General features: G+C 38.3%; 1 protein-coding gene and 1 long non-coding RNA gene across 3 annotated transcripts in view; both read right to left on the reverse strand.

Moving 5' to 3' along the window:
- LOC125723207 (uncharacterized) overlaps window positions 1–21,116 on the reverse strand; it is a 136,432-nt gene that overhangs the window by 30,963 nt on the left and 84,353 nt on the right. The window lies entirely within an intron of this gene.
- On the reverse strand, window positions 7,382–14,176 carry LOC125723180 (pituitary homeobox 2-like). Of its 2 annotated transcripts, XM_048999593.1 has the most exons (4): window positions 14,052–14,176; window positions 12,261–12,318; window positions 9,475–9,674; window positions 7,382–8,169 (listed from the first exon to the last, which is right to left on the reverse strand). In XM_048999593.1, exons 2-4 carry the CDS (start codon window positions 12,301–12,303, stop codon window positions 7,612–7,614), a joined length of 801 nt encoding a protein of 266 aa, XP_048855550.1. In that variant the 5' UTR covers window positions 12,304–12,318; window positions 14,052–14,176; the 3' UTR covers window positions 7,382–7,611. The 2 variants fall into 2 exon arrangements, with proteins under 2 accessions (XP_048855550.1, XP_048855549.1); XM_048999592.1 differs by lacking the exons at window positions 12,261–12,318; window positions 14,052–14,176 and adding an exon at window positions 9,851–10,319.

Genomic DNA, 21,116 nt, shown 5'->3' on the forward strand with positions numbered 1-21,116 from the left:
CTGGAAAAAATTAAGAGACCACAGGAAATTTTTCAGTTTCACTCATTTCTCAATGTATAAGTGTGCGCCTGTGTAAAATATTTTTTTAGTTTTTAATTTTGCATACTGCGGCCTGGCTCTTCCCTGCCTCTCATTGATGAAGGGCTTCTTCCTGGCTTTATGGCTCTTCAGTCTTGCTTCTAGGGACGTGTTGTAATTGGGGAAGACGGTGGTGCAGGAGGTAGTGCTATTGTTCGGTAACTGGAGGGTTACAGGTTCGAGCCCTGCTTCCTCCTGACTCCACCAAGGTGTTCTTGAGCAAGACACTGAAACCAAAATTCTTATTTTATAAATGCAGCCCATTTACCATTTATAAATTGTCCTATCAGTGCACTTCATAACACTTATCATTGCTGGATATGTTCCTGGTCATCTCTGGCATTAGAAAGTTGCTTCTGACCTCTACGTGGCTGGTTTTTGGTTATTGCCTCTGTCTCCTGCTTCACCTTGTTCTTTTACTGTTGTCTTATAAACTTTGAGCCTGGGAATAGCCTGCCTTGCAGTGTAGCCTTCTGCCAGCAGAACCAGGATTAAACCAGGATTTAAAACAGGTTTTTTTCCAGAGCTGTATATGTATATATACACTGCTCAAAAAAATTTAAGGAACACTTTGAAAACACATCAGATCTCAATGAGAAAATAAATCACAGGAGAGGATTATCAAACTTCTTGAAGAAGGTAAATCTTCACGGAATGTTGCAAAAGATGTTGGTTGTTCCCAGTCAGCTGTGTCTAAAATCTGGACGAAGTACAAATCAAATGGAAAGGTTGTAAAAGGGAAGCGTACTAGTAGACTAAGGAAGACATCAAATCGCTAAGACAGAAAACTTAAAGCAATATGCCTTAAAAACAGAAAATGCACAACAAAACAAATGAAGAACAAATGGGCAGAAAGTGGAGTCCATGTCTGCGACCGGACAGTAAGATATCGCCTAAAAGAAATGGGATTTACATACAGAAAAGCCAAACGAAAACCATCATTAACATCTAAACAGAAAAAAACAAGGTTTCAATGGGCTAAAGAAAGACAATCTTGGACTGCGGATGTCTGGATGAGAGTTATATTCAGTGATAAATCACGAATCTGCATTGGGCAGGGTGATGATGCTGGAACTTTTGTTTGGTGCCGTTCCAATGAAATTTATAAAGACAACTGCCTGAAGAAAACATGCAAATTTCCACAATCATTAATGATATGGGGTTGTATGTCAGGTAAAGGTATGGGAGACATGACAGTCATTACGTCTTCTATAAATGCACAAGTTTATGTTGAGATTTTGGACACTTTTCTTATTCCATCAATTGAAAGAATGTTTGGTGATGGTAGCATAATTTTTCAGGATGATAATGCATCGTGCCATAGGGCAAAATCTGTGAAAACATTCCTACAGGAAAGACATATAATGTCAATGGCATGGCCTGCAAATAGTCCGGACCTTAATCCAATGAAAATCTGTGGTGGAAATTAAATAAAATGGTCCACGACAAGGCTCCAACCTGCAAAGCTGATCTGGCAACTGCAATAAGACAAAGCTGGAGACAGATTGATGAAGTATACTGTTTGTCATTAGTTAAATCCATGCCTCAGAGAATTCAAGCTGTTATAAAAGCCAGAGGTGGTGCAACAAAGTACTAGAAGTGGTTTTATTTGGTGATTCCATATAATTTTCCTCAGATTTGTGTGATTCCATATTTTTTTCCTCTGTTTGATCTTTAAAACAGCTGTCATTGACTATAGTTATTTTTCTTTGTTTTTTTTTTAAAAAATGTTTTATACAGCCAGAAGCTTGGATTGTTGAGTGAAAATAGTTTTGTGGCATGTATGCGCTTGTTTTTTTTTTCTACACACTTAAAGATTTGAATGAACATCTCATGAGAGGGGTGATTCCATACTTTTTGCCACGGGTTGTATTAAGACACGTTGGAATATGCTACCCGTAGGAGAAGATACATGGCGGTCTCTTAAAAATAAAACGTGATATATAACGAAATATTAACGTGTGAATTATTTCGGTGTTTAGGCGTGCATTTTTTGCGTCTGTAGGCGTTTGGGGTTGATGGCCTTCCTATCGAATACACTCACAAAGGCGTGAAAAACGCGCCAAAATAAGTTTAATAAGGCGCTTAAATCAACCGGTAAGTTGAGACGTTTAAGACAATTTTGGCGTCCTGATTGGTTAAAAGGCATAGCAATATAAAAACTGGCGAATTACAGTCAGATACCCACAAAGAAAAGCCCATAGCAGAGGTAAGAGCAGGTTACTCAAGAAAAATGTATTCGTGCTAAACACTCAGATACGATCTAGTGAAATCATTTATACACGAGGAAAATTGCACAATAAAGAAGAATGCGCTTACTTATTACTGTTTTTACTAGAATGCCATGTCAAGTCATGTTTAAATCGACCTTATTTGTCAGTTTCTTAAATTGTTATTAAATAAGTTATTAAATAAAACGTCGTTCGCAAAACATTTTTATGCGATTTCAAGTTGCTTAATTCGTTAAATTACGTTAACATTCTGGCACGGTGGTTAGCGCTGGGCTCGATCCTAGGACCTTTCTGGGTGAAGCTCGGGCGCTCTCCCCGTGTTCGCGTGGGTTTTCCCCCGGGGGCTCTGGTTTCCTTCCACAGTACTAAAGCGTGCTAACTGGCCTGTTTAAATCGGCCCTGAGTGTTGGTTTCCTGGCCGCTCCCGGGATAGGCTCCGTGACCCCAGTGGGGACTAAGCGGTTTGGATAATGGATGGAATATTAACGTTCTGTTAATTAGATTAACTTCCGACTGCTGCGTCTGTTAAGATGTGAACTTGTGGGGGAAAAAACTGCAGAACTAATAAGGATATGAAATGTAACTGATAATGCAGAAGTTGCTGCATGTGATACTCGGGGATTGTGAAATGGAATGGTTCCACCCTTAATTCCCCCTTACCTTTCTTACTTAGGTTGAAGAAGATGGTTTTTGTCAGAACCCTGAGCAAGGTGACTAGGTAGGTCCTCCATGACCCAGGATGCAGCAGTCAGCCCATGTCCATCGCTGTCTGCACCATCAGCATCCTTCCAGCTAGTGCATTTTATTGCTTTCTTGGGGGAACTTACTGACTTGCTCGATGACTTTTAAAATTGACTAAGGATCCAAAGCACGTAGTGCTATGGACCATTATTGTTTTTGTAAGGATTTTTCTCTTTCATTATTTTTGTTCACAAAAATGAAATGGGCAGCCTAAACTGTAAGACCTAGACTGACCTGACTTGGAACAAAAATGTCAGTTCCTTCCCACTACTCACACCATTCGACCCAAGTCAGTCCCCCCATGTTTCAGCCGATGTCTCCTGACCTGTTAGTCCTAGAGTTGAAATTCCTTTTTCTGCAGATATAGACAGCCATGCCCTACCAGCCTGCCAATAACAATATTAAGCCCCACCTACTTAGATTTTTTGCTTATTTGCATAATTTGCCAAACCTGCTGAGCTGATTTGGCCTGTTTTAAGCAGACTGCTATAACCTGACTATTACTTCGCCTACCTTAATAAAATTTGAAATCCTACCTCCCAGCACCATTCTCGGCACACCATACAAGGCAGGCCGCATTTCGTCAATAGGGTGCACTACAACTACCTACTGCCAGTATCTCCTTGGCCGATCCAAATGAAATTTGGCTGATGTTTACTATGACCAAGCATGAGGTCAGACACATACTATGGTAGTCATAAGTCATAAAATGCTGGCCAATGAAATTCAAGCATACATTTTTACAGGCTTAATAATCACCAATCCGAACCAAAACTGGATGATTCATTTATCTAGACACCCTGAGCCTGATGGGGGCGCTATAGCGACATCTTTTGCATTTCTGTCTATTTCTCCTGAACTGTGAAGCTTATACTTGAAATTTGTTGCCAGTCCAATTCAGTATGCTATGGGAAATCTGGAGCAGTCCCTCAACAGCAGTGTTGTTCTGAATATGCAACACAATCTAAGATCGCACAGCCAGCATAAAAAAGCTTAACCTGTAAGATCTAGACTTACCGCATTAGGTACAGTAGGAAGGTGCCTATTTCTACATACTACTCAGACCATCTGACCCAAACCAGACATTCATTTGTGCTCAGTTACTCCACCAGAGGGTTCTACATTCTGTCCTATATCTGCTGACCCGTGAAGCTTAGACTCAAAAATTTCCATCCTGTTGCAGAATTATTTAGTACTGTCTGACTTTTTACTGCACTGGCCATTAGTGACAGTCAGTACTCCATTTTCCAACATTACTGTTTTACTGATTCTATACCCTGGATGATTTTCTGATGCTTTAGACCCTTCAGTCATTGCCCGAAGTTACTAGTTGTGACTGAAGTTTGTCATCTTTTCCCAGGAAGAGATTTGGTAAAAACAATGTAATTCTGTCAGACATCAGGAATCCCCCAAGTCATATTTTCCACAGTGGTGAGTTTACCTTGTGCAAACTTTAAAGGCTGATTTATTTTTCACGCTCTATATTTCTTGAGCCAGTGGCTGAAAGTTGTTATTACAAATATCCCTTTTGTGCACTGCAGGCCCCTTTGTTTACTCTGAAATTTTGGATGACAAGAACCTGCGTGGGATTGCAGTGAACAACCAAATTACTTGGCTGGTCCACTATAGCGCCCTCCTCAGTGCTGTTGGAGAGGCCAATGTATCTTTGGCACGGGCTGTAAACATCACAGGTAAGGAGCGTTTCCCTGCTGTCCCTGTTCTGTTGGCTGAATGGCCTTTGTTCTCTGCAAGCATTTGGTCTGTAAATCAAGGAATGTGGACTGGAATTCCGACCGGAGCTGTGGAATCCTGCATTTTGACAAAGATGGCTTCCTCCCTCAGGTTTGCACAACATCCTGGACATTGCGGTAGAACACAGCCTGCGCCTCTTTGTCCCCAGCACCATCGGTGCATTCGGGCCCACCTCCCCCCGGAACCCCACCCCTGACCTGTGCGTGCAGCGCCCCCGAACCATCTACGGAGTCTCCAAAGTCCATGCAGAGCTCATGGGAGAGGTAAAGGCCATTATCTAAATAACAAATACATCTTTATTCATTTGCCAGAAAATCCAATTATTTACAATGTCATTCTGTATTTTTTTCAGCCATCCCTTAAACCTGATGCTTCTTCACATTCCCTCCGTGTTCTTACGTTGCCCTTCTGGTCCTGCAATAGTCATATTAGATTCTTGTATTCTTAGAAGTTTTTGTGTAGCTCCTTCTCCAATCCTGCTTACACTTGTACCTGGGCATTCATGGGAAGCTCAGTCTAGCTGCACTTACACCCAGGGTTCGAATTACGGGGGAGCTAATGGGAGCTCGGCTCCCCTGAAAAGGATACGAACTTCCTTGAAATCTTCCCCTGCGACCTTTAGGGGGAGCTCTATAAAATTGTCCACTTGTGTGTTATAGGTTATATTTTATTTTCCGTACAATAAGTTTCCTGAAATAAAAATATACTATAAATATGTCGATGTCAATGCATTACGTTCCATTTTCCAAACATCGGTCTGGAGCCACTAATTAACAGTATTCTCTGTCTATTCCTGTTGTGGCCATCCATGCCTGGCGGCGCTGCTCTCCACTTGCTAGATTTACGTAGCCATTTAGTTTCCACAGTCTATGCGCAACGATCCTGCCAAAATTAAAAATAAAATGAAACAGCATTTTCATTTTCCACTTATGTATTAGTCATTTGTGAAAGATTAAAAAAAATAACTGAAAAAAACTTTTTCTCTGTTCATTTTCCAACTTGACATTTCACTTCCTGCTTTGAGTTTTCATTTTCAAGTTCCCAACCTCCAAAAATATGTTAATTGGAGCGGGGCAGTAGATGGAGTAATGGATCATTCCACATGGTTGCACGTGATGCCCGAACTATTGAAAAAACGTACGTGGCTAAAGTGGGCCTACTTATTTTCAGCTTAGCCTTTAGAAGCTTTCTGGAAACCCATCCAGGGTAGGATCACTGCTTAGTTTACGAAAGAAAGTACGAATTACTAGTTACAAAGGATTTCGAGATACACTCTCCAATTATCGAGCGATCTTAAGTATGAGATAATTAAATACTTAATGTTACGAAATAACTCGCCATTGATTCGCTATTTTTAAACACCTACTTTTTAAAAATATTGAATGAGATAGGCCTAACTCACTCATGTCTGGGATGCATTCATTCAAGTAATGAAATATTTGGAAAACACTGTCATCATGATATAACTATAATTTTCAAGGTTTAGACATACCAGAAAATGTTATTCCGATATCTCAGATGATTGAGGAAATTTTAAGTAAGACACCATTTTCCAATGTGTGTGGCTTCAGATGCATGCCTTTCAACGGATTAATCCCTCGTTCACCAGATCTGTTTTGTAGAAATGTGTATTAAGACGGGTACAAAAACAAGGATTTTCAGACAGATGGAATCTTTCCACGAATTTAAGTGAGAGACCGAATATCCTAATTACTATTGGATTCTAAACTTTTGCATATAACATTTATTGTACGCCTGTACAATTTTCCAAATTCTCATTGGGAGTAAGTAAAAGAATAAAACGGTAAGCAAAATTTATCTCAACAGTTATAAGCCATTGGGCCTACATTTCTTTTTAAATGGGCTGTAATGAAGTGGAATGGTTAATTTATGCGCGCTGCAGGAATATTATTAGGTAATATAATGTAATATCGTAAGGGATCTGTTTGTTTGTTTTGTGTATACACGTTCCCCTCATTTATTACAATATCTGCATTTCACAACCCGGTGAAATAAATAACTTGGCAGAAAATAAACTGTATTTATTCGCTTACTATTTAAAGTCACTGAAATATACAACGAAGAAATTGAGCAACAGGTCTATTAAGCAATGAAAATATTACTGCCCGTTGTCATTTCGCATTTCGGCATACTCTTTTGGACCAAATAATCAATGTGCAGCCGATTTCCACAGCGAATATCTTCTGTTTTTACTTACCTGTCAACAACATGTTTCGCCAATTTATTTATTGATAAACCCCCCACTCTACACGAACGTTTTTAAGGTTCGGTACCCAAACAAGAAGCAGCATCAACACGCCCGAACACAAAAATCTGGGAAGTTAATAATCAATTTTAAAAATCGTACCAAAAATTATACTAGGCTAGACACATGCAGCGAATTCTTCATAGGGATAAAAACCCTTATGCACAAAACCCATTTGCACAAAGACATCAGATAATACATTTTCCAATCGATTCAAAACACAAAAACTGGTGCATTTACTAGAACACAAGACCTCATCGGTAAGCAAATGTCATCCCTGTATGTTTTCTATATTCTTTATTTGCATTCGCCTTTATAAAATTAGTTTTACTGTTCAATTTATACACTGAGTGTTCAATCTTTGAAACTACAACAAATTAAATACCATTCCGGACAGTCCAGTTAAATATATAATTTTCTTGGATAGAAATTCCATCATGATTTTCAGCTCTTTTTCAGTTATTTATCCAATATAGTGCATCCGTTATATAAGAACACTTGTATCGTCTGCTTCCTGAGAAACGATTATAGTATTCCCGGATTTCACACAGGTCGGTCCACTGCGTATTGGCAAGCACTCAGATCGGAAGAAGGATTTTGAACGTATCCGAAGCTTGAATGCTGTTTTGCTTTCAGTCTCAGGCTGGCCAGACTGGAGTTACACGTGTCCCTGTACACGTAAGGGGACGTCGGCGATGCGTATGGACAAGTCGGCGCAGGAACTCCAGTATTCAGAGAAGGATTACTTAGGTTGTTCAAGTTATTGAAGCTGCTGAGACTTGAACCCGGCACGCCGGTTACCGCGGAGGGTACCATACTTGAGTTGATGCCCATGGAAGAGATAGAGTTTTGTGGCGAGAACATAGCCTGCGATGACAACGGATTGACATTCATGGAGTTGAAAAACGGAAAGCTTTTGGTTGACAACGAGGCTGACGTTATTCCCTTGGTAGCCCAGCTGTTGTACGTGTAGCTGGAATACATGTCATCATAGGGTTGCATAAGTCCATTGAACTGAGGACCGAATCCATTTTTGCAAAGTTCCGTTTGTTGATTTCTTTCCCTTTTCCTCCATTTTGCCCGGCGGTTCTTGAACCATACCTAAAATAGTTGTAAAAATGAGTAATGTTAAGGCATATTAACAAGAACAGCGTACGTGTCCTTTCAGTATTCCACGACATGCAATGGCATTTACATGTGCTTTATTTATGCTCATTTACTAACGGCGTCTGTAACAGCATAACTATATATATAGACACACAACGTCATGAAAAAAAAAATTAAAAGACCCCTCTATATTTTTAAACAAATCTACATTTGTAAATTCTGGTTAGATCGTGTTTCTGCTGGCAGAAGGCTGCGCCGAGCAACAGGTTGCTTCCAGGTTCAAAATGTCTAAGTCGGCAGTACATGAGAATAAGGTGAAGCAGGAGACACTGGGAAGGACCAGAAACCAGCCAGGTAAAAGGCGAAAGCAACATTCTAATGCCAGAGATGACCGTTAACTTATCCGACAGTCTCTCCTGAATTGGAGGATGAAATCAAATGACCTTCAAAAGGAATGGGACACATTAAGCGCAGGTATCAGGTTGGACAGTTTGTATCAGGCTCCTAGAAGCAGGACTGAAGTCCCATAAAGCAAGGAAAAAGCCCTTCAGTAATGAGAAACAGAGAACAACCATAGCAAACATAGTTCATATATATATATATATATATATATATATATATATATATATATATATATATATATATATATATACACATATACAAAATCTTGCCTATGGGTCTGATGTGTGAGTGTGTCTCTGTGCATTTCCCCCTTTACATTGGAAGGCTATTTAGCATAATGAATGATTGTAGACCTTATGCCATTACATTACATTAAAATTCAAGATTCTTTTAATTACCACATGCATAGTTATACAGGTACAACATGTGAAATGTATCCTCAACTGCTCTTTTGACTGTGCAACTATTAGAATAATTTAAGAAGGAACAAGCAAGAATACAGTCACAAAGGATATGAAAAATAAAAGTAAAATTTAAAAATAAACCTTTGAATATACATCACATTATCGCCTTTGCTGCCAAACACCCAGGAAACCTCACCAGGATAAGCAGTTTAAAGATGAATGAATGTATGTATGTATGTGTCTGTGTATGCATGTATACGTACAGGTATGTCTGCATGTATGTATCCATGGATGGATGGATGGATGGATAACTAGATGAATGGACATTTCATTTAGTCAATTTTAATTCTGTATAATCTGTCACTCAGCTTATGCATGCAGTCTGGTACAACAATAGCCTGCACTCCTTTTAAACTGACAGGGTATACAGTAAGAAATAAACCCTAAAAATTGCAGATTGTCTTTATCATGTAATCATCGTTGCATGTCTTACCCTGACTCTGGCCTCTGTGAGGTTGGTCCAGACAGCAATCTCTTCTCTTGTAGACATGTCTGGATACCTGTTCCTCTGGAAAGTGGCCTCTAGCTCTTGGAGCTGTTGGCTGGTGAAATGCGTCCTCTGCCTTCGCTGCCTCTTCTTCTTTGACGGGTCGTCTGAAGAGTCTTCAGTTTTGTTGGGAATTTTCTCTCTCTCTGCATTAGTGAAAAGGTAAGTCAAAAGTAATTTTGCAATCGCAGAATTGAACTAAGTACCAGACGCTGTATTCATTTAAAGTTTAACTCTACTCTTTCATGCAGTAGGTAAATACAATAATTATTTTAGATGTTTTTCTAGGGAAACGGAATTATCTAGAGGCCGAGCCTTATACCTATGCATTCAGGACTGGCGGTATCGGACGCGGCGCGGATCCCTAGGCGGTGTTTATTACCCCGAAACCGCTGGGGCGGCTGTAGGCTAGAAGCCATGACTGAATTTGTTTGGTTGCCAGGTTCAGATTTATTTCCGTGCAGTTGTTGGTCTAAATACAGCGGACCCTTCACAGAAGCCATCAATAACAAGCCTGAAGGATCGATGTAAACCAGAAACCGCGTCTTAGCTCCAGCCGAAACGCCCCTATACTCAGAAAATATTTGTGATGGAGACTTGCGCAGCTGCCCCTGAAATACACTTCACACCGATCAATTTAAAAGACGTTCGCAAATTAAAACAATAAGCGTATAACTCAAATAAGCCACTAAATAAACCGCATAAACATTTTCGTAGGAGGCTGGAACACATAACGGCTGAGGCTAGTGATTAAAAAGGCAGGTGACAGAAGACCCACGGAAAATCACACAGATATTAGATCTTTCAATTTTCAATTCATATGTTCCCAGGTCCTTGCAGGCTCTCTGAAGTAACTTTTCCTTCTTTGACGTCATCTAATCCATCCCACTTTTTGACAGGCTAAGTCAAATGTATTTTTTTCTATCCGACGGCAGAACAGATAAGTTGTAAATGTTTTCTCTTATTTTTCCAAACAAAAAATAAAGACCTATTGCCTATACAGAAAGATTTCTCAAAATGCAAGACAGTGGGCCTACTGTTATTTTTTCTTGATTTGTTCAGATATCAAAGTTAGGTTTATTAATTTATGTACGTATATATTTATTTACGTTGGTTACGTGTATTTGATTCACTATGCCTATATTATAAAATGTATGAAGCGGAAACAATCAAAAATTATTTCCAGCAGAATGCTGGGACCGATATGCAAGACCTAACGTGATTTACAAAACTTAAACCATGATGCAGACACAAGGCTTTTTCTTGTAGCCGCAAATGTATTTTTATTTGTTACAATATTAAATATTGCAGTTAAAAATATGGACCTATATTATTTGTTACACGCTATTTAATAGAATTATTTTTCTGAGAAAAACACAAACCTTAGGCTTTTCAATCAATGCGACACCTACTTAGTGCTATTTAGCGTTTTTGTTCATTATCCGAATTTCACACATGCAGCTTTTTTCCAAACTTGATTAGCAACATTTTATTCTTCGAGTGAGGTACTATAGCTGAATATAACAAATTCTGATAACAAAATAAGTGCTTAGAACCTCAGTAGATAACTAGTTTTTGTTTATATATTCAGCATATATTTGATAAATAATATGCATCCAAAAATATCCATCAAAATTGTTCCGTTTATTATGCAGAATGAAAATACTATTTATAACAACATTGGGAGAATTAACCCAAAATATTTTTGAATTAATAATATAGAACAAACGCTTCGTTTTCTGGATTCCACTCTCTGAAATCTGAAGTCAAATCTAAGACGCATAAACCGCATATATTTGGCGTTTTCGAGAAGCCTTTGTCGCTCACACAGAATCCATCAGAAGCCCTTTATATAAACTTCATTGGCAGGCCTTCCAGAGAAATCGGGGAAACGTCGTGAGTTCTCCAGGCAAAAATAGCCACTCCTAATGAGATCTGCATGGACCCATCTGTCCTATTATATTAAATACAGCTGCCGCTTGCAAATTCTTTCGAGCTCTAAATTGCCCGGATTATTTTTACATTTTCGTTCTTTTTCTCTAACGAATTAAAATGGTGAATTATGTCATATACCATGATGATATTTTTTTAGACAAGCAATAATCACTCGGTCGATTCATGTGCGACAACACAACCGTTTAAATGGGAATCGTCAGGGAAATGCTTTAATATTTCACTTCATTTCCCCAACTGTCAACTATCACACAGCCTATTTAAAGGTCAATCCGGCTGATCGAAATCAAGCATTGTTATAGTTGTAAATGTTTAAACTCTAAATTTCCCCAAAAACCTGATGACGATGACCACAATAAGTACTATCAATATAAAAGGTGCGTATAAATGAACCATTATTATTATTGTCGTTGTGGCAGTAAAATAAAGATAAATTAACATGACAGCATAGACCGGCGAATGAAAACTGCACTGAAGCGCTGTACTGAAGCTTGTATTTCTGACTAATAATTGTAAAAATATACCTATTTTATAATTATAAAAATATATCAAACACATACGTGCTGTTGGAATTGTGTTCCATTAGGTCTTAAAAAAACAATACCAATACACAGCCAGTAGAGGGCGCCATATATATATATGTACCCTGGCAAAGAAATTATTACCTTTGTAAAATAAAAATCTGATGATTAAAAATTTAGATTCATCTTTACAAATTCTTCGTTACCTGTACTCCACTCTTAAAATAGCGTACTCCAAAATGAATCAGAAATACTTACCTATTTGGACACATGCTGAAAGTTTGTGGCAGTGAAAGTCCATTTTTGGGTGCAGCCGCTAAAAAAATTAAAATAAAAAATCGTTAAATATAACGATATTCTTACCACATATTCTATCAAAAAGCGCAATCTACGCTTCGTATTTCTTTTAAAATACATAAGATAATAAAAATAACAATAAAAAATGTCTACAGAATAGTTTTGAATTTCATCGTCTGTTTTGGTAGGCATTTCATGCTTTTAATTGTACTTGTAGGTACTATAGTAAAAACAAGATCAATAATAATCCTAGTAGCATTCGTACAGGTTGTCGTTAATGGGATGTAATGAGACCGTTGCCACTTAAGAATGTCCAGCCTTTTGAAATTGGGGTCATGGGCAGATTTCAATGACACGGCGCTGTGATAATGCCTACGACCTTCCCCCTGGATGATAATTTTATGTTTCAATAGTAAAATGACTGGACTAATCCTTGATTGAGATGTCCGTCTGTCGTGACACTCGACGTTTCATTATCACGGATCTGCAGTAATTTCAAACAAAGTAACACAGATGGGACTGTATTAGTGCAGATCCTCAATATTTGCTTATGATAATATGAGTCGAACTGTAGCTTATACATTTGCATGTTTACTCCTTCAGAAATGTGCCGCCTTTCTAGATATAGCACTTGGTTCTTTGGACATCCTGCGTTTATACGAACACTTTAGAAGCGACACAATTAGGAAATATATAGGATAAATGTATTAGTATTGGAGTGATAATTAGCATACTGTTCAATTACACATTCAAAGTTGATGCAGGATTGTAACTCATAGAGCTTTGACAAACAAAGCTTTAAATTACAATATCATTGCAACAACTATTGAAATTTTACGCACGATTAAGATGATAAAAACGTGTAAGATCGACGTAATATACGCAATATCCGTTTCTAATATGTACGCTATGTTACAGTAAGGTTTTTAATCAAACAATCCCGCAATACTAAGAATGAAGAAATATACATTTTTTATTATGCAGTAATTTGAATACACACTTCCATTCTCACATAATAATAATAATAATAATAATAATACTGCGATGACATAATTTTTAAATATAAATTTAAACAAAACTTTTGGAGTATGTACATTTTCTATGGTATGGCATGACAGGGTGTGTTTTCTTGGCAGTCAAACCACTGAAGAGTCTATGTCAATTTTAACAGAATGATCGGGTTGATGGAACAAATGTACCTCGTTGAGACAAATGAACAATGAGATGAAATCGAGCTCTTTCTACCGAATGACTGGAAATATTGCTGCGGATTAAACAAACGACTGAACCCAAGCCATAGTTGGTGCAGCATGTGTGAAGTTAAATCCCACAATCTGAAATATTTTCTATAATCTGGATTTCAAGACTAAAAAATACGTCTGAATCGCTGGTTTACACAACAATCATTTTTAGGAAACATTATGTCGTTTGGCCATGTTTTACATTTTTTAATAGAACAAATATATTGTTTAATGTATCAAATACGGCAGAATTCATTCTTTTCCATAATAATTGGCAATATTTTTAAATATTTAAAATTTTTCTTATGAACATTTAAGTCGTGATGTTAAATCGATTAATTATGCTGAGCATGTCTATAAAAGTGCTATATAAATGACCTGCCTTGCAGTTTCAGAACAAATAGTCTTGACAAATAATTCCGTACTTTTTCATGTTATACCGATAATACCATAAGCAGCTTCCTTCAAAACAGAACAATTTCTGCTCATATGTCGCAAATAATACACTTACCTTTTATATTCTTTTTCGGCTCTCCTGAATCGATTCAACTGCGGACTTTCTCTGTGTTACGGCTGTACCGCGAAGGTCCCCAAACTCGCTCCAACTCCGGTCCTGATGTATTGGTCTCGTAGTAGATCACACGCAAACTTAACTCGTTTCTATTGACGTCAAAATGCTTTTAATAACCACCTCGATGAGAAAGTACTGCAAAGAGTTAACGTGCCATAGTACATGGCAATTGGACATTTTTAATCCATTGGACTGTCTTCAGGTTTTCCCGTGCAAAACGTGGAGTATGTTTCAGAGGGCATGTTTTCGTCGGAATCCGCGTGTGTGGTTAAAACTATCCACCCCCACCAAAAAAAAAAAAAATATATATATATACATATATACACACACACACACATATATATATATATATATATATATATATATATATATGTATTGCTTCTCATTCTGATATTTTTTTATATATATATACACATATATATATATATATATATATATATATATATATAAATATCAGAATGGGAAGCAAATTCTATGCTGATTATCTCTCGCTTTGCTGTGTCAATTTACGGTCCCTGGGATTGTAAATAACGTTCCTTCCATTATAATAAATTAAGTAGAACTGTCTTTTAAATGTGTTGGCGATGCAAAGTTATATATATTTTAGTTCCATATATGTTGTTAATTAGTATTGAATATGGGTTATGCATTTTGAATCTAGTGCGATCATTACAAGCTGTGACTAAGGAATTGTCGTTTTAATTCGCCTGCGTAAATATTACATCATCATTTTTCACATCAACAAAAGTTGTATGTCGAGAATGAAGAAAACATTTCATATAAAAAAATAATTCCGATTTAATTCTAATTTACCCTTCTCTTTAATCAATTCATGTGTTCTAAAATTACAACTGTAAGTAGATTTTACACCGGACACTCATTTCCCTTTCTTGTCTGATTTGCTGAGCTCCTTTTCCTAATGAATTTATATGTGACATGTTTGCAACGATAACTACTAATATTACGTTGGAAAGTGGGCAAGCACATACACAAGTTAATTTATGCCGCTAAAATGAGCAGCTGGCCGTAATGCAAATTCGGAGACTTCAGTGAGGAACACGGTGCTTATTGCTGCAGCCAACACACGCAATTTCCCCCATTTAATCCCTCTTTTACAATTTTAGTCATACACCAGATCAGCTAATGCGCACAACCCCAAGGATATTTTACGTAAGTCAGATTAGTACCGAAATGAGCAGCAGGGCTACACGGAACGTTACACAGGAGAATGCAGTGAGTATAGAACTGAATCGTAATATTTAATTTCATAAGCTACCGGAATCATATTTTTATTTGAAAAGACAAAGTATAAATTATCTTGGTAAAGTTTATGTAAATTATTTAACATAAGTGGTAAATTACGTCTTAAATTAGAAATTATGTTGACATAAAATAATCTCGGCGACCCAGAACACGAGGAAGGGATAGAGGCTGGAATAAAACGATGTGGAAAAACTGCACTGTAGCTTTGTGTCGTCAAATTTACCAACACGAATTAGCGGTTCATGTTAATTTTCTAAAATAACTTACATTTTGCCTGCGATGTATGATATTTTGCAATCTTTCTAAATTATGATTGTTAGCAAAAAAGAATATAAACATCTATTAGCCTATAATCGAAGGCGTAGGCCTAGTACCATGCGCTTGCCAGTATTGTGGGAGTACCCTGTGTGTTTAGGGGGCGGGGGTTCGGGCTTGAGTTGGTCCCTACCCGTGTTGAATACTAACCTGCGTCCACGATTATAATTAAACCATTTTAACCAATGCGGCTCTACAAATTGTTTAATTCCACTGATAGGAGGTCATCTGGAGGACTGAATCTAACTTTATGGTTTTGCACATGCGCTGTTGATAAAAACGTAGGTTCAATGCCCTGGTGGGTGGCTAGAAGCTTCTTCTCATTTCAAGAGCGAAACGATGTTGCTTTTCCTAAATATGCTGCGTAAACAAGGGCGTAGTTTAATTTCGGGAAGGAAGGGGGCATAAAAGTAATACAGTTACAGAATCCAGTCTTAGTAGGGGGATCCGGGATCATTACCCTGGGGAAAAGAGAAAAAACGTAATTAAACTTCGTAAAATGTAACTTTTATAATGAGCACGTTTATGGTGAACTAGAGAGAAAAATTTGCGAGCAATTTTTTTTAATCTACAGTATGTTATACAGAAGAATATAATGCAAAGCATGCAAACTAAACTGTGAAACAATACAAGACTACTAATGCTTTATAAGAAGCAAAGACAACAATGAACAAGAATCAAAGGTATTAACAGATTTAATTATTGCTCGAAACAGCAATAATTGATTGCTGAGAGCAACTAGCTACAAAAAGGTTTAATTGTTAAACAAGTTCAGTTAAACGTGTTTGTAGTGCTTGTGTGAAGAAATGTCGTGGTTTGATGATAAAGTAAAGGAGGAACACTGACTAAGCAGAACAACACCTTCATAATTGCTAGTAGGAAGGCAGTGCATTTTGTAAAGACCAATGACAAAATGACAGAAATCTGTAAATGCTCAAACGAATAGCTATAGAGGGTATGTGTTGACGTCACTTTCCTGCCAGAACAAACCCCCTTGGATGGACTGAGTGGCAAAACATGCTGCTACATGGCTAATTTTAGTCGAGGAAACTGCTAAACAAACAGTTGTCTGCTTAAATTAAAGGCAGCTCGACTTGACTGGGACCTGTGCAAGGTCCAGTGGTCCATGGACATTGATCTGCAGCCAAGAATCGGGTTTCATATTTTGTAGAAACTTTTGAAATGATCTGGGTCATTGTCTAAACTTGCTTTGTGGAGTAGCCCAGTATAAGGCAAACGGGGCGACTAGCTAGCTCTAACTACTGTATAGCTGTTCCTCATTTTGTTTGCAATACACAAAGCTCATCATCCATCCATCCATTTTCCAAACCGCTTATCCTACTGGGTTGCGGGGGGTCCGGAGCCTATCCCGGAAGCAATGGGCACGAGGCAGGGAACAACCCAGGATGGGGGGCCAGCCCATCGCAGGGCACACTCACACACCATTCACTCACACATGCACTCCTATGGGCAATTTAGTAACTCCAATTAGCCTCAGCATGTCTTTGGACTGTGGGGGGAAACCAGAGTACCCGGAGGAAACAGGCTCATTATCATGGATTTTTTTTTTTTTAATAAAGACTGACAAAACCTTTACAGTTACATAGTTACATAATCAATGATGCTAAATATTTTCTTGATGAGCGGTCAATACAGCTGTAACTTAAAGTATGATTTTCCCAAAAATCCAGCATAACTGACACAAAATGGAAACTGCAAATCCATGTTTTGCAGCCTGAGGCCTCATTTATCAAACGTTTTGTGTATTTAATTGGGAAAAAACATGTACGTACAAAATAAAAAATACATACGCACAAATAGTTTAGATTTATCAGACCTGGCATAGACACATATGTATGCAGTTTATTTTAGGTGTTATAACCGCGCAGCCAGGGACGGATTATGGGTTGTGTGGGCCCCTGGGCAGCGGCCCCGCTGACAGTTCAGTTTATCCAAAGCCAAGGGTACCGATCCCCAGTACCCGTCAGGCATGCCACCCGTTCGAGCACCTGCCTGAACAGTCTGTGCGTGTCACTGTTATTCGTAATGAATGCCACATTTGAAGTGTCGCCCATAGAATAAATATTTTAAAATGTGAATTTCTTTGTACCGTGGTGAAAGAGCGCTTAATACAGTCTTAAAAGTAACCCTATCGCAGTCCTACCCATCTGACAACCTACAGGAAAAGCTACTGCATACAGACTCCTCTCAAATGGTAACACAGATAGACTGTTAGATATGTAAAAACAATAAATATATGCACAGGGAAAAGGACTTAGAAAAGGCCAAAACAATCAGAAAGGCTAAAACAATTGCACAATTCTCATCTTACAATCATAGAAAGAGTTCACTCACTAGTACATATATAAGGTCACTAGTTATATCTACCATCTTGGAATTAAATCTGTTATGTAATTATTTATGTTTACTAGATTAAATGGCATTCCTGTGTTGTATGATTGCACTGAATTGAAACGAATTAAATTCATTCTACATAATGAACTAATCAATCAATTTTGCTATGTGTTCAGTCGCATATTTTGAATTGGGAAGGTCAATCAAATATGCGAGGGGTTTACTTACTGACAGCCTGCATTTGGGTCGTCCTTCTCTTGCTGCTGTGTAACAGGTGTGTTTTTATTGATTTGATTTTTATTGATACAGTGGTATATTGTAGTTTTGCAAGACCATAAAAAAATTAAGAACTGGCTAACAGTACTAGTAATCACCTTTTATAAGCATATTCTTAAAAGTTAACTTTTCATCAATACCCTGTAATTCATACATATAAGTAATTTAATTTATGTGTAGCATGACCAATCATGAACCAGAGTTTACTGCAAATCTGCCCAGGTGTCACAACATAAAAACCAAACATTTCATGAGTTAATTCAAATGTTAACATCATACATGACTTGAAGGACAACGTGGTCAGTGACAGGATAATATATATGCGTCTACAAGGAAGAACACTGAACACAGCTATTATATAAATGTATGCACCAACCACTAAGGCTATCCATTAGCAAATTGAAGATTTTTACCAACTTTTGCAGGATGAAATTGATCAAACTTGCAATCAAGACATACTAATAATCACTGGTGATTGAAATGCAAATGTGGGAGACAAGGAAGAAGGATGGGTAGTTGGGGAAATATGGCCTTGGAGATTTTTATAAAACCAACGGCTTTTCCATTGCAGATGCTTTTGTCCATCAACATAGATGAAGACTATACTGATGGACCTCACCGGACGGGATGCATAGAAACCAGACTGACTACATCTGTGTATGGAGAAGATGGAGAAGTTCAACTTCAAAATTGAGGACAAGACCAGGAGCGACTGGAATGCACCACCAACTGCCCGTATGCAAGTTCAAGTTCAAGTTGAAGACAATTGAAGCAATGCCACTAGAATCAAAGTACGATCTCAAACACATATGCATTTACAGACTATCTCCAAAATAGACTTGATGCATTGAGCACAATCGATCGAACATCAGACAAACTGTGGAACGACATGAAAGATATCATACACAAAGAAAACGAAAGGTCACTAAGAGGATAAGAAAGGAAGAGAAGACCAAAGTGGATGTTGGAGGAGGTCCTGAAAATTGCTCTTGAACAGAGAAAAGTTAAAGGAAGAGGAAGAAGGGAGGAAGTGGCTGAACAGAAAATTTCAAAGACCAGCTAGAGAAGACAAAGCAAGTTATTACAATGATATGTGCAAAGATCTGCAGCTGGAAGAACAGGAAGGAAGATCACAGGAGGCTTTTCTCAAGTCGAAAGAAGTGAAGAAGAAATTCAAGCCTCGAGTTGCAACATTCAGGGATTCAACAGGCAAAATACTAAATGATGCAGAAGAACTCAAAAGAAGATGGAGTGAATATACACAGAGTTACTGTACCAAGAAAATCAAGTAAATAACAGTTGAAATATTTCAACAAACTGGTGCAACTCTGGAAGCGTCACTAATCTGTGCCAATAAATCTGGAAAACAGTTACTGGGCCTATTGACTGGAAAAGATCTTTATCCGTGTCCTTTCCAAAGATAGGTGATCCAACAGAATGTGGGAATTACCAAACAATAGCACTGATATCAAGTAAAATCCCGCTGAAGATAAATAAAAGGCAGTTGGAGCATTATATCGACAAAGAGCTACCTGAGGTGCAAGCAGAATTCAGAAAATGATGTGGAATGAGAGATGTCATTGCTGACCTGAGATGGATCTTGGCTGAAAGCAGAAAATACCGAAAGGATATCTACCTGTACTTCATCGACTATGCAAAGGCATTCGACTGTGTGGTTCACAACAAATTATGGATAACTGAAGAATGGGAATCCCATTAATAAATAAATCCCAAGTAACAAATGAATAAGTAAACATTAAGACCAACATGTCATGGCAAGGCAAAAGCAAATTTATTTACTTCTGTAAAAAACCTAAAATTTCCAGATGACCTATCTAGTACTTCTAGAAATTACACAGGTTGGTCACTGTTGAATGAGTGTCATGACCTGCGCATCCAGTCCTCGTGTGTTGCCACGCCCCCTCATCATCCATGTGTGCTTCCCCGATTGTGCACAGCTGTTCCCTGTTATTTCGGCTTGTCTTGGGCATTTATTCCACGTCTAAGTCCGTATTCCGCAAGTCTGTCATTAACGTTAGTTCATCGCCGTCTGCCCTGTCTTCCCCATTCAATCAATAAAACCCCGTTTTCCTTTATCTTGCACCCATGCCTGCCGGCCTCATCCTTACCAGCTGCCTGCCTGCCCGTCTACCCCACGATCATTACAATAAGTACAGATTAAATGGACGGAGCAAGTGATGGGACTGTCTGGGGAATACAGTGCTGTCATTTCTGTCATGCCCCATTTCTAGTTCCAAACCAATCTCTAGTTACTTACCACTAAAAATCCAGACATCTACATCATTAAGCTTAGAAAGGTTACAGCTTAGACAAGTGTCCTGGGAACCTACTGTATGTATGAAGCAATGTGAACAAAGATGTGGGACAAATTTTATCACATAGTACATGTTCAAAATGGAGCGAAACCTGGAAACTTGTGATGCATTCAGTGTCCATCAGGGGTGGACTGGCAACAAAATGCAGCCTTGCTTTTTCCTGCCAGGCAGCTGCCAACTGGGGGGGGGGGGGCAATCACAATCACATAGCCTATATAATGCTGACATTGGGGAAAAAGGCCAGCTCTCACAAGGTCAGCCCACCGATTACATGCCTGGTGTCCTTCAGTTGAAGTGCATCAAAACGAGGGCAGAATACTCTTGGTCGCCTGTCTTTGTGCCCTTCTTTATCTGTCCCACTCTCACAGGAGCACAAGTGCATGCGCTGAGACTTACTAGGTATGCAAGGACACACTACTTCCTTTGAATCAATTTTTTCTCATTTTAAGAGACGAGTATT

Source organism: Brienomyrus brachyistius, unplaced genomic scaffold (assembly GCF_023856365.1).
Source record: "Brienomyrus brachyistius isolate T26 unplaced genomic scaffold, BBRACH_0.4 scaffold46, whole genome shotgun sequence".
Taxonomy (NCBI): Eukaryota; Metazoa; Chordata; class Actinopteri; order Osteoglossiformes; family Mormyridae; genus Brienomyrus; species Brienomyrus brachyistius.